The sequence below is a fragment of the Pongo pygmaeus genome, chromosome 3 (genome assembly GCF_028885625.2).
Source record: "Pongo pygmaeus isolate AG05252 chromosome 3, NHGRI_mPonPyg2-v2.0_pri, whole genome shotgun sequence".
Lineage (NCBI taxonomy): Eukaryota > Metazoa > Chordata > Mammalia > Primates > Hominidae > Pongo > Pongo pygmaeus.
Genome location: NC_072376.2, coordinates 99096212 through 99108923, shown reverse-complemented (window position 1 = coordinate 99108923; position 12712 = coordinate 99096212). Strand labels below are relative to the sequence as shown.

Below are 12712 nucleotides of genomic sequence, written 5' to 3'. Positions count from 1 at the left end.
GACACTGCAGTCTGATGTGCAGATACCTCTCACCCAGCCATCTCTGGATCTCTGTGAAGAAATATGCGCTGCTTTACATGTGCTACATAGCTCCTTTTAGCAACACACCCCTGGCACTGTGTGGCAACAAATCATAGATACCTCTGGGTTAAAAAATTATTTTTACTCATTGTCAAATATGGCATAGAAGAACTGTTCTCAAACTATGTTATGCATCAGAATCACCTGAAGGGCCTGATAAAACATAGGTGGCTGCATCATAACTCCAGGGTATCTGATTCGGTAGGTCTGGGGTAGGGCCTGAGAACTTGCTTTTCTAAAAGCTTCCCAGGTGATGGTGATGCTGCTGATTGGAGGGACCAGACTTTGAGGACCACTAGTAGAGAGCATAGGGGATACAATAATGAGGAGGACAAACAGGGTCCCTTCCATATCAAATCTTCACTGCTGCATGCAAGATAAGATAAGATAATGTGACATATGAGAAGTACACAGAGAGAACAATAGAGCATAAGAGAAAGCTTCACATCTACAGTAAAAGTTAGCCAGACAGTGAGGAGATGAGTTGAAATAGCATGAGTCTGGGTGAAAAGAGTTTTCAAAGCTGAAAGAAGAGAATGCACAAAGGTTGAGAAGAAAGAAAGTATGTGGCATATCTCAGACACTGAAGTAAATTCAGAATGCCTGAAGCACAGAGCTTGACATAAAGATGGCTCAGACAAGGCCAATACAGTACGACCTTGAAGGCCATCCTCAGGAGTCAAGAGTTCATTCAGGGGACATGGAGAATCTGAATAATTTTAAACAGGAATAGAACAAGATTATATATGGGTTTTCAAAAATGCAGACTGTACTTTAAAGAATGGACTAGCCATGGGCAAGACTGGAGTTGGGAGACTATTAGAAGTGTTTGCAGCACTGGTCATTTGTGATGGACTGAACTGAGGTGGAAGCAGTGAAAGCTAATATATGTAGACATATATGAGATATACTAAAGAGGTAGAATCAAAAGAAATTAATCATAGGATTTAGGAAATGGGGCCAGAGGTGAACGAAAAATTAAGAATGACACCTTAGATTTTTCCTTGGAAATTACGGAAATGATTGTCCATTCATTTACAGGAAACACAATGGAAGGGAGAAAAGTTTCAGGGTATGAGAAGAAACAATGAGTTTAATTTCAGATCTACTGAGTCTCAGATGCCTGTGGCACATTCCAGTGAAGATATCTAATAAGTAGCTTTACATAAAAGTCAAGAGCATGGTGCTAGAGATATATACATTTGGGATCTGTCAGCAAATAGTCAATCACTTTTTAGCCCTTTAGAAAGAAGGAAGAATAAAAGCTATGATCCCTCTATCCAGAATAATATACGAAGACACTTTTTTTTTGGTATGCACACAATTTTTAAACTTTTAATGGCCTCTTGGGCTTATTCCTTTGACCTCTGAGGGTATGATGGAACTTAGGTTAAGATCTGATATATAAAGCAATTGCACAAATTTATTTAGCCATAACTCTTTTCTTTCAATATTTCCTAAAAGTCACCTCCAAAATTATTTTTAAAGCTCAAAACAGCAGGTTGTTATTTTCTAATTTTAAAATTAACCCTTTCCCCACAACACATTACCTTTTACATTTCATCACACTTTACATACTGAGTGTGATGGTTAGTTTCTAAGATATAATAGCTTAACAATATATCTGGCAACTTATTTAACTCTAGGCTACTTACTGTAGGACTAGGAACACCAGTATCATATATTGCAAACCAAAACATGTTCTAGTGCTCTAGGGGAGACCCACCAACTGCAAATGGCCCCAGGGATCTGCTGAAATAGAATTATTTTAGGATCCATTTTGGTGCCCTAAATCCTCTCTCATGGGGCTAAATTTCCATCTTAAGAGTTATTCCTTAAAGTTAAGATGATATAGACTTAAAGACTAATAAGATGGAAATGTGTTATCTGACTAGAACAAAACATTAAGCCATTAACACTCCAATAACATTACCAGAAATTAGTTTTTTAGCTAGTGGAACATAGTATGGGGAAGTGATATTTAAAGACCTAACTTTCTATAATGCTTTTGCACCTATTAAAACTCTAGGATTTGGCGTCATCTTTTATTGTGGTTAAAAAAAAAAAAAACTCACACAAGATTAAATTTACCGGCTGGGCACGGTGGCTCATGCCTGTAATCCCAGCACTGTGGGAGGCTGAGGCAGATGGATCACGAGGTCAAGAGATCAAGACCGTCCTGGCCAACATGGTGAGATCCTGTCTCTACTAAAAATACAAAACTTAGCTGGTTGTGGTAGCGTGTGCCTGTAGTCCTAGCTACTTGGGAGGCTGAGGCAGGAGAACTACTTGAACCCGGGAGGCGGAGGTTGCAGTGAGCTGAGATCATGCCACTGCACTCCAGCCTGGTGACAGAGCTAGACTCCATCTCAAAAAAAAAAAAAAAAAAGATTAAATTTACCATCTATTTTTTTTTCTTTTTTCTTTTTCTTTTTTCATTTATTTATTTATTTATTTATTTATTTATTTATTTATTATTATTATACTTTAGGTTTTAGGGTACATGTGCAAGAACTTCTGCACAGCAAAAGAAACCATCTATTTTTCAGTATATATTTTGTTGTTGTTGTTTTTTGAGACAGAGTCTTGCTCTGTTGCCCAGGTTGGAGTGCAGTGGTGTGATCTCCTCTCACTGCAAGCTCCGCCTCCCGGGTTTACGCCATTCTCCTGCCTCAGCCTCCCAAGTAGCTGGGACTATAGGTGCCTGCCACCATGCCTGGTTAATTTTTTGTATTTTTAGTAGAGACGGGGTTTTACCATGTTAGCCAGGATGGTCTCGATCTCCTGACCTTGTGATCTGCCTGCTTCAGCCTCCCAAAGTGCTGGGATTACAGGCGTGAGCCACCGTGCCCAGCCATTAAGTATATATTTTAGTAGTGTTAAGCATATTTACACTGTTGTGCAACAATCTCTGCAACTTTTTCACCTTGCAAAACTAAAACTCTATACTCATTAAACACTAATTCTTCCCTCTACCCTCTCTGCCCAGTCCTTGGCAATCACCTTTCTACTTTTTGTTTCTATGATTCTGACTACTTTAGATACTTCATATGAGTGGAATCACATAGCATCTGTCCTTTGTAATTGGCTTATTTCACTTAGCATAATGTCTTCCAGGTTCATCCATATTGTAGCATGTGACAAGCCTGCCTTTTACTTAAGCCTGCATGATATTCATCGTATGTATATTCCACAGTTTTTTTATCCATTCATCTGCCAATGAACATTTGGGCTGCTTCCAGCTTTTGGCTATTGTGAATAACACTGCTATGAACATGGGTGTGCAAATATCTCTTTGAGTTCCTGCTGTGAATTATTTTGGATATATATACTCAGAAGTGGAGTTGCTGGACCATATGGTAATTCTATTTTTAATTTTTTAAGAAACCTTTATACTGCTTTCCATTGTGACTGTACAATTTTACATTCTCACCAACAACACACAAGGGTTCCAATTTCTCTGCATCCTCGCCAACAGTTGTTATGTCCTGTTCTTTTGATAGTAGCCATCGTAATGGATGTGAGATAGTATCTCTACAAGCCCAACATTTAACATTTTCAATTTAATTATATGATTACATATTGGACTATGTCACTAGACAATTCTAGAATTTCTTCAGTGGCACAGGGTCCTGGCATATAACAAACATTTGTCAAATTTATGAATGAATGAAAACGGGACAGAAAATGGATTAACAAGATTTAACACAAAGTATGTACGGTATAGTGTGATTAAGGGCATTTTGTTGTTTTTTGGTCAAGTTCGGTTGAGGCTTCTGCTAAGCTTGGGTAAGTAGATTTACTGTTACTGTCTTTCTAAAGATGATCCTTGATTTTCAAAAAGCACAGAGAGCAATAATTCTTGATATTTAGACTACAAATTAGTGGCAATAAACAAGATTAATTTATCAGAGACATAGTTCAAATCTCTGGTGCACATCAATATTTTTGAACAGAAAGCACAACAGGAACTTGATTCAAATTCCGTCCCATCAAACCAATTTCAAAGGAACTGTCAAATAAGTACACCTTCTGCCAAGCAAGCAGGAAGTAGAAAATTACCCAATAAAAGAGAAAAGCCAGAGGATAAAAAGCTTAGTGTAGCCTGTATAAACCTGTCTACTCATTTAAAAGGATGTTATCTTGAAAAGTAATGTTTTAAGGTAAATAAATGAAAATGCCTGTTTACATAGTTGATAGTAAGGGAGTTTTTTCATACAAATGTGTACAGTTTACAAAAGACTTTTAAGTGTAAGTCCCTCTGAATGAAGAGAACATTGTCATGTATCAAGAGTGCTAGGCACTGAGCATTATAAAAAAATTTATATGTCATCAACAGCAAGCACTTATTGAGTGCTAGTTAATAGCATATTCTTAACTCATGAAAGTCATTAAGTGCAGCTACTTTCCTCATTTTCAAAATGCTCTTGCCATTTTAAAACCAGAATACTGTGCTAGAATATATGGCTACTCTTCTGACCTTTGCTTCATGTTATGAATAGGATCAAGAAACTTGATTTTCTTTGTATTTAGAATTACACTTAAGATTTTGAGGCATGAGGTAAGCTAGAAGTTCCAATTAGACAGACTAAGAAATCAACTTTAACATGATAATGGCAACAACCCCACACCCATTTCATCCCCAACATTGCTTCTAAACACTTGGCAAAATAATAGAGTGGCTTTAGTCATTTTCCCAAACATGTGGTCTAACAGTTATTCCTAAACATAGGGTTAACTTGTTTGGGGATCTAGACATCACAAGGCAAATTGGGAAACCTCTCAGAAAATCAGAAAAGCACTTGTGCATCCCAAATTTCTACTAAGCACTTTTTAAATCTTATTGTGGGTTTTAAATGCTTACAGAAAGAATTCATAATACCTATGCACACATACCATACCTATTTCCAATGTTCTAATCCCTCTTTTAAAATATTATTAAATGAATCATACAGTGTACAGAATGACTGCATCCTGTTTAAATAATAAAAGTGAATATATCTATCTATCTATCTATCTATCTATATATATATATATATATATACTATCCAGCTTAATAAAACATTACCGGTACACTTGAATACCTTCATGATACATAACAATGACCAAGACCATATCTACTCTGTAACATACAAAAAGTTCTTTTCAAATACTTCATCTTATGTAATGGGAAAATTTTTAGTCTAATGCCTTAAGCATTACCCCTACCTCATAGCTACTATCTCCTTTCAATGGTTGCTTGTACCTCTCAAAATTCTTAAGTAGCTCATGGAATATCAAAGGTAGATAAATTTAAATCTGAATTCACTCTACCAATTCTTGTCAGTCTTTTTTCAGATACATAATTGATGGCTCAAATCAAGATGTCTTCCTTTAGCTTAGTCATCACACACACACTCATACACATTCAATCTCTGAAAAGAAAAATATGATTGTCAGTTTAAAGAAATTAGAATTCCTTTAGATGGCAATTAGACAATGTATATTGAAGTTTAACATGTATATATTTTTGATTTAACAATTTTGCTATTAGGAAATTACTAGGTTAATTTTTATACTTATGTGGAATGATATATGGGAAAGAATGTTCACAGCCAATTCTGAATTCTCTGGAGTACCCCATAGCGCTAAATTACCCACAGCCTGCTATATAACACAATTGCCCAATGTCTGCTATAAAACACAATATATATGCCTAAATTTTTTCATAACTTTGACAATAAAATTAGGTCTTATTCTGAAGTCAGTTATATCACTATAGTCATACTGAATACTTCTATTATAAACCTTCACTTCTTCATTATGCCATCAAATAAATCATTATGCCATTTTCAGTTCTTTTCCACAGAGTATTAAAACTCCCTGGCCAGGCATGGTGGCTCACACTTGTAATCCCAGCACTTTGGGAGGCCGAGGCAGGTGGATCACTTGAGGTCAGGAGTTCAAGACCAGCCTAGCCAACATGGTGAAACCCTATCTCTACTAAAAATACAAAAATTAGCAAGGCGTGCTGGCATGTGCCTGTAATCCCAGCTACTCAGGAGTCTGAGGCAGGAGAATTGCTTGAACCCGGGAGGCGGAAGTTGCAGTAAGCTGAGATTATGCCACTGCACTCCAGCCTGGGCAAAGAAACGAGACTCTATCTCAAAACAAAACAAAACAGAACAACAACAACTCCCCAATTAGAGACTCACAAAATCTTCCTTCTCCCATAGTTATCTACTTTTGTCAAATTTAACCTCCAAAATCACAAATCATATCAGTCATGCTCCTAAAAATATGATAGATCCCCACTGCCTAAGAAGAAAGCCTCAAGTTCTGGCATTCAAAAATCGTCCTCCTTCTGACCTTCCTTTCTTCCTTCCTTTAACCACATCTCTCTAGGTAGTAATATTCTAGCCTAGCCAGTCTAACCAACCATTCCCCAATCACAGTGGACAATTTCTTACCTCTTGTCATTACCCATACCAATTACTTTGAGTAGAATGCCCTTTCTACCTATTTTTATTTATCTGAAGTCTATTCATTCTTCATAGCCTAACACAAATGCTACCCCTTCTCTGTGATATCATTCTACACTAAAAATTAATTGCTCCTCTTGTACATTCTCAAAATACTATCACTCTCCATAGCATTTATTTCATCCTGCCATATATTAGAGATTGGGGTCCCCAACCCCCACCTCCAGCCCCATATCAGTCCCATGGCCTATTAGGAAGCAGGCTGCACAGCAGGAAGTGAGCAGTAGGCAAGTGAACGTTACCACCTGAGCTCTGCCTCCTGTCAGATCAATGTTGGCATTAGATTCTCATAGGAATGCAAACCCTGTTATGAACTGCACATGTGAGGGATTGAGGCTGCATGCTTCTTATGAGAATCTAATGCCTGATGATCTGAGTGGAACAGTTTCTTGCTAAAACCATCCCCCCACCACCCCATCCTTGGAAAAACTGTCTTCCATGAAACCAGTCCCTGGTGCCAAAAAGGATGAGGATTGCTGTTATAGATTGTTCTGTACATGTTAATCAGGGTCAACTTTCCAGTTACTTTTATATCTTCCTCGGGCACGGTGTTTTATACAAAGCAGGTATTTAATAAGTATTTGTAAACATGCACTCCAATGGCTAACTTTTTTCATATATTTCTCAGATCTATAAATCTTTATAAAAGTATTTTGGATTCTTAAATAAAATAACTGAACTTCTTGGAATACACGGTCATTTAAAACTCAATAGATTTTTCAGAGGGTTGAAACACGGTAGCCCATTGTCTTTATTTGACCTACCCCCACCCAAATAAAAAAACAAACAGAAAAATTTAACAGTTACCTTTTCAACATCTGAGAGAGAAGTTAGTGACTGATTTTGAAGAACCTCTGGTGCAGTGAATGCTCGAAGATCCTGACTGGAAATATTTTCATCTGTAAATGACACACTACCAGATGGCAGCAACAGCAGAGACCATGGAGAAATGATGAAGCCAAGGGCAGCAGGATCAGCTAGGCTTACTGATTTGTAATTGCACCAAAATAAAAAATAAAAAAAAAGAAGAAAATTGCTTAAAATTATAATCACAGGAAACAGCAATCACTTCAATGGATAATCCAGCCTATTTGTATAGATGTTAATAAGTAGTTAACATATACCAAATCAACATGCTACAAAAAGACTGGGTTTCATATAAATACAACAGGTAGCATTATTAACAACAATGCCTTGATTTGGCTTAATCTTTCAAAATCTGGATGGTAGATCCTAGAAACTAGAAATAGAGCCCTTTCATTGTTGTTCTTAAGAATTAAACTTGGTTCAAATGTTTTATCACCATGACATAGAGATATGGATAAGGATTAGTAGCTCTTTAATGTTTTTTGAATTATGCATTCCTTTAAGAAACTGGTGAAAGGTGTGGTTTCTCTCTCAAGGACATTGCCCATAAATATAAAGCTCTGTATAAATTCTGAAGTTTTATGGACCTACTTATAACCCATTTATAGATCCCAAGTTAAGATTCCGATTTAGACTATAGTGTTCTGAAATGGATAGAAATCAATTCCTTTGAAAATTCCTATTAGGCATTCACAAGGTTTCCAACTACAATGAAATGTCTTGAGTCAAAGTATATATTTTGCTTGAATTTAGATTTTATCTTATTTACATTTGTTCATTATTTCACTAGCATTTCAGGCAGCTTGTTTTGTACTACCAAATGTGATCAACGAGGTCTCTTAACTTTTTGTTTTAATGCTTGGCTGTATAGATGCCTAACAGCTCATACCTAAGAGTATTAACACAAATACATTCCCTAGACACCAGTAGGCCTCCTCCTAAAAGTAAAGTTGTACATTAGGCTCAACAAAACAGACTGATTAGAATAAACTTTATTTTGTCCCTCATATCAAAAGTAAGTTAATACAGGTTTTAAGAAAACTGCTAGGTGAACTTGGTTATAGACTCAAGATAACAGCTATAGAAAAATCACAAAAGGCCTATGACTGAAATTCCATTATTCAATCTGAATAAGTTATACTGATATCACTCTGTCAAATGATAAGACACTGGCAGAAGTTCATGGAAAAGTTTATCATACAGTATCTATACTTCCCTGAAAACAATCAGAACTGAATTTTTTTTTTTATCAGGACTGAATCATTCTGACTTTTTAACTTCTACCTATCATCTACATGATCAGAATACGACTTATGATTAAAAAGTAAACTACTAAAAGTCATTCCTCCTTTGAAGATTAAAAAGCTGCATTTTTATGAATCTGAAACATGTCTTTAATAATGGTGTCAAAGAAGAAAAATGTGTTTGAATGCATCTTTTAATCAGTCAGCACATCTTAGGTTGCACTGAAGTGGTGTTATAGACCAATGGTCCTCAAAGCCTCAACCAATCATACATCAGACTTCTGAAACTTGGCTCACAATTGTTGTTGCCAAATACATTTCAATGAATAATTTCAATGAATCATCACAGCCCATAATCTTAGGTAAATGTTGTTGTATTTTACAGTCACTATACAAGTTTTCTGTTAAAAGCCGCCTCTTAGTTATTTCATACACAGACAACACACAATCTAGCTGGAAAAGAACTGACAAAGCAAAACAATATTTCCCTTGCAAAAAGATACCATTCAAAACCATGAGATTTCATGTCACAGATATTATAAAACAATCTAAAATCAATTTCTGTCAAATTATCAACTAAGGGGAACAAACACTAGGAGACCAATTAGGAAGACAATGCACTAATAATCTGGTGTGAGATGATGATGGCCAATAAGCACAGTGGTGGCAATAGAGGTGGTGAGAACCTGCTGGTAACTGAAGATATTTTAGAGATAGTGACAACAGAATTTCCTGACAGATTGGATGTGGAGTGAAAGAAAAAGAGGACTCTGGATGACATCAAAGTTTTGATCTGAGTAATTGAAAGGACAGAGTGCCATCAACAGAGATTGTCTAAAATAGTGCAGGCTGCTGAGGTGGGGGTTAGGAGGTGGTGGCAGGAATTAGAACTTTGGAACCTATTACATTTAAGATATCTGTTATACATTCAAATGGGGATGTCAATTAGGCAATTTGATCTGAAATGTGGGATAAAGATCACAATTGCAGATATATTTTGGGAGTTGCTGGCCTACTAGATGGTATTTAAAGCCATGTGACTTGATGAGGTCACCAAAAAAAAAAAAAGAATTAAGATAGAAAAGAAATGAAGACCAAGGACTGAGCCCTGGGGTACTCAAACACGAAGACTGTGCCTTCTCGGTTTTTTATTTTTTTCCAGATTCTTCCTCTTCTCTTGGGGACTGATGCATGTATGGTGCTGTAACATCCCTCTAACACTTCTTTCACTCACTACTGCCAATCTCCATCCCACTATGTTAATTAATTCTACTTACCAGACTTTCTGTCCAGTTCTCCAGTACCTAAGTCCTGAATCTAAGTTAGGAAGCTGGGATTCTAACTGTCATGGCTAATTCCAGATTGTCTTTCTTTTGGAGGCAAAATTATGATTTTGGGTGTAACTGTTACCATTTCAAATTTATAAATGATTGCGGATCACAGCTAACACAGAGGCCTGAATGCCACCTAGAAGCCTAAATGCTATGCCCTGTCCCTGTCCTGTCACTGTGGATTCTGGTATCCACCCAGACCAGAAAAGGCTTGCTACATTCTTCCTCTTCATCCCTGGCTACAGACTGACCCTCTCCCCTCCTCAGCATGGTAGCACCAATCAGAACCGCTGAAGGTGAAAGCAATTCATAATTCCTTATCACTCTAAAATGCAGAGATTTATTCACTTACCAGCACAACCAAGGTCAGTAAACTGATTATTACTCTGTTAAGAACTATATATATCTCTCCTTTTTTATTAAGTTGTATTTTGTTTTTAATGGACATATAATCATACTTATTTATAGGGTACAGTGTAATGTTTTGGTACATATGTACAATGTGTAATGATGAAACTATATATTTCAACTTTTATACAATATGTTGTTTGCTTTTATTGAACATTTAAAGTATATCTTTATTTTAAGCACTATATATATATATACGTGTATATATATATATATAAACATCTTCTTCCCAACATTACAGGTCATTTGCTAATAGAGTCTAAAGTATTATTGGGGAGATAATACGTACATAAATGCAAGATAGAAAGTATTAGGTGTCTAAGAAAAAAAAAGAGTTTGGAGGATAGCAAAATTACTTCAACTACAATAAAGAATTAATTTCTTTTTTTATATGTGGCCCTTTAATAGGTAAGACTTGACCATGGCTAAGGTTAGGATTCTAAAAAGAAGAAACGGCCAAAGTAAAGGCATATGGGTCAGGAAGTTACTAAGTTTGTACAAGGAACAGCAAGAATTTTGGGCAGAGAAATGGTGAAGAGCAGTGAGAAACAGAATGACCAAGGAGGATCATACTTTTGCTTGTTAAAAAATACACACAGGCTGGGCGCAGTGGCTCATGCCTGTAATCCCAGCACTTTGGGAGGCTGAGGTGGGCAGATCACCTGAGGTCAGGGGTTCAAGACCAGCCTGGCCAACGTAGAGAAACCCCGTCTCTACTAAAAAAAAAAAAAAAAAAATTTATATTAGCTGGGTGTGGTGGTGGGTACCTGTAATCCCAGGTACCCGGGAGGCTGAGGCAGGAGAATCACTTGAACCTGTGAGGCAGAGGTTGCAGTAAGCCAAGATCATACCACTGCACTCCAGCCTGGGTGACAGAGTGAGACTCTGTCTCAAGAAAAAAAAACAAGAAAGAAAACAAAAATGAGAAATTACACAAATATTTTCAAATGTGATTCTTTAAATGGCTTGTAATAAAGTTAAAGTAACTGTGACAACAAACTACATTGCTGTCAAATTCCGTAAATGCACACATGACATTTAAGTACTGGATTCTTGAGAAAACATAGTCAAACCACAGAAAATATTTTTAAATAATTTTAAAGGGTTATGCAAACCTGCAAGTGAGGGAATTTAGAGTTGTGGCTAGAATCAGTCTTTAATTCACTCATCTTGTCTAACTAAAAGGAAGAAATTTAAAGCAAATGTATTTAAAATCCTTCAAAAAATGCTAACAAAAGAATATTTAAAAATGAGATTCTAGAAGCTTATCATTCCATGTACTGTTTTAATTGTGTGTTGACTGCATTCAAGAATGCTATTATGAAAGAGTAAATCTGATATGAATTGATTCCAGTAGTCTAATGATTATATTTATAGATTTTACCAACATTCCACAGAAAAGTTGCTTAAACAGAATTTCAAGCAGCTAGAGGCAAGGTTAATGATAAGCAGAAATCTGATATGCAAAGAAACACCTTAGAGCTTCTTTCCAATGTTCTTTTAAACTAAGATCATTTTATGTTCATCCATTTTTTTCCCTGAGGGTTCTTGCCATTTCCTTTAGATTGTCCCCTTATTTTTCATCTTCCACATATACTATTAAAAATTAGGGAAATAATCTTAACTAGGCAATAAACATGGTAAGGAAACACTAATCAAAAGTATCAGGAAACCATTTTGAGACTTAGAACAACAATGACCTGATTTTGATCTGAAAAATCCCTTTGCCTATTCAGGCACAAGAAATTGTAGTCTTCCTATTTTATACGTTCTATTAGGGTGTCTGGCAAAAATGTATGCAGAGGCCACTGTTCCAAACTCTGAAGGATTTGACAAAGTCCCTCTATAATATGGAATTCTCTAAAAAATTCAGTCCATATGTTCATAACAATACATACATTGTTAAATCAATAATCTGGTATAACAATGCACAAACAGAAAATAAATGGTTCAGAATAGTTCCCCTACATTTTAACATTTTCTTGATAGTTTTGTGATAAATTATTTAAGGTTCACTGGAAATTGTAGTATATGCTAGAAGTTGATTACAAAATAAAGCTGTATTAATTCCTTAAAAATTTTGTTACTACTTTAAAAAAAAACTTGTTTCTCTAATACCATACAGGACAGAATAGCAATCCCTTATTGAAAATAAAATTGTATAAATGATTGAAATTGATATCTACAATAATGTAAATTGATAATCATAGTTTCTTTAAAGACATTTTACATTTAAGTTTTCTTGGTATAGATAATCATG

General features: G+C 35.9%; 1 protein-coding gene across 27 annotated transcripts in view; it reads right to left on the bottom strand.

Annotated features, from left to right (window-relative positions):
• Window positions 1-12712, bottom strand: part of PTPN13 (protein tyrosine phosphatase non-receptor type 13) — a 239768-nt gene that overhangs the window by 151034 nt on the left and 76022 nt on the right. For all 27 annotated transcript variants that reach the window (XM_054486024.2, XM_054486027.2, XM_054486025.2 and 24 more), the window contains exon 3: window positions 7410-7588. In XM_054486024.2, coding sequence (XP_054341999.1) covers window positions 7410-7588 — 179 coding nt within the window. The remainder of the gene's footprint in view (window positions 1-7409; window positions 7589-12712) is intronic.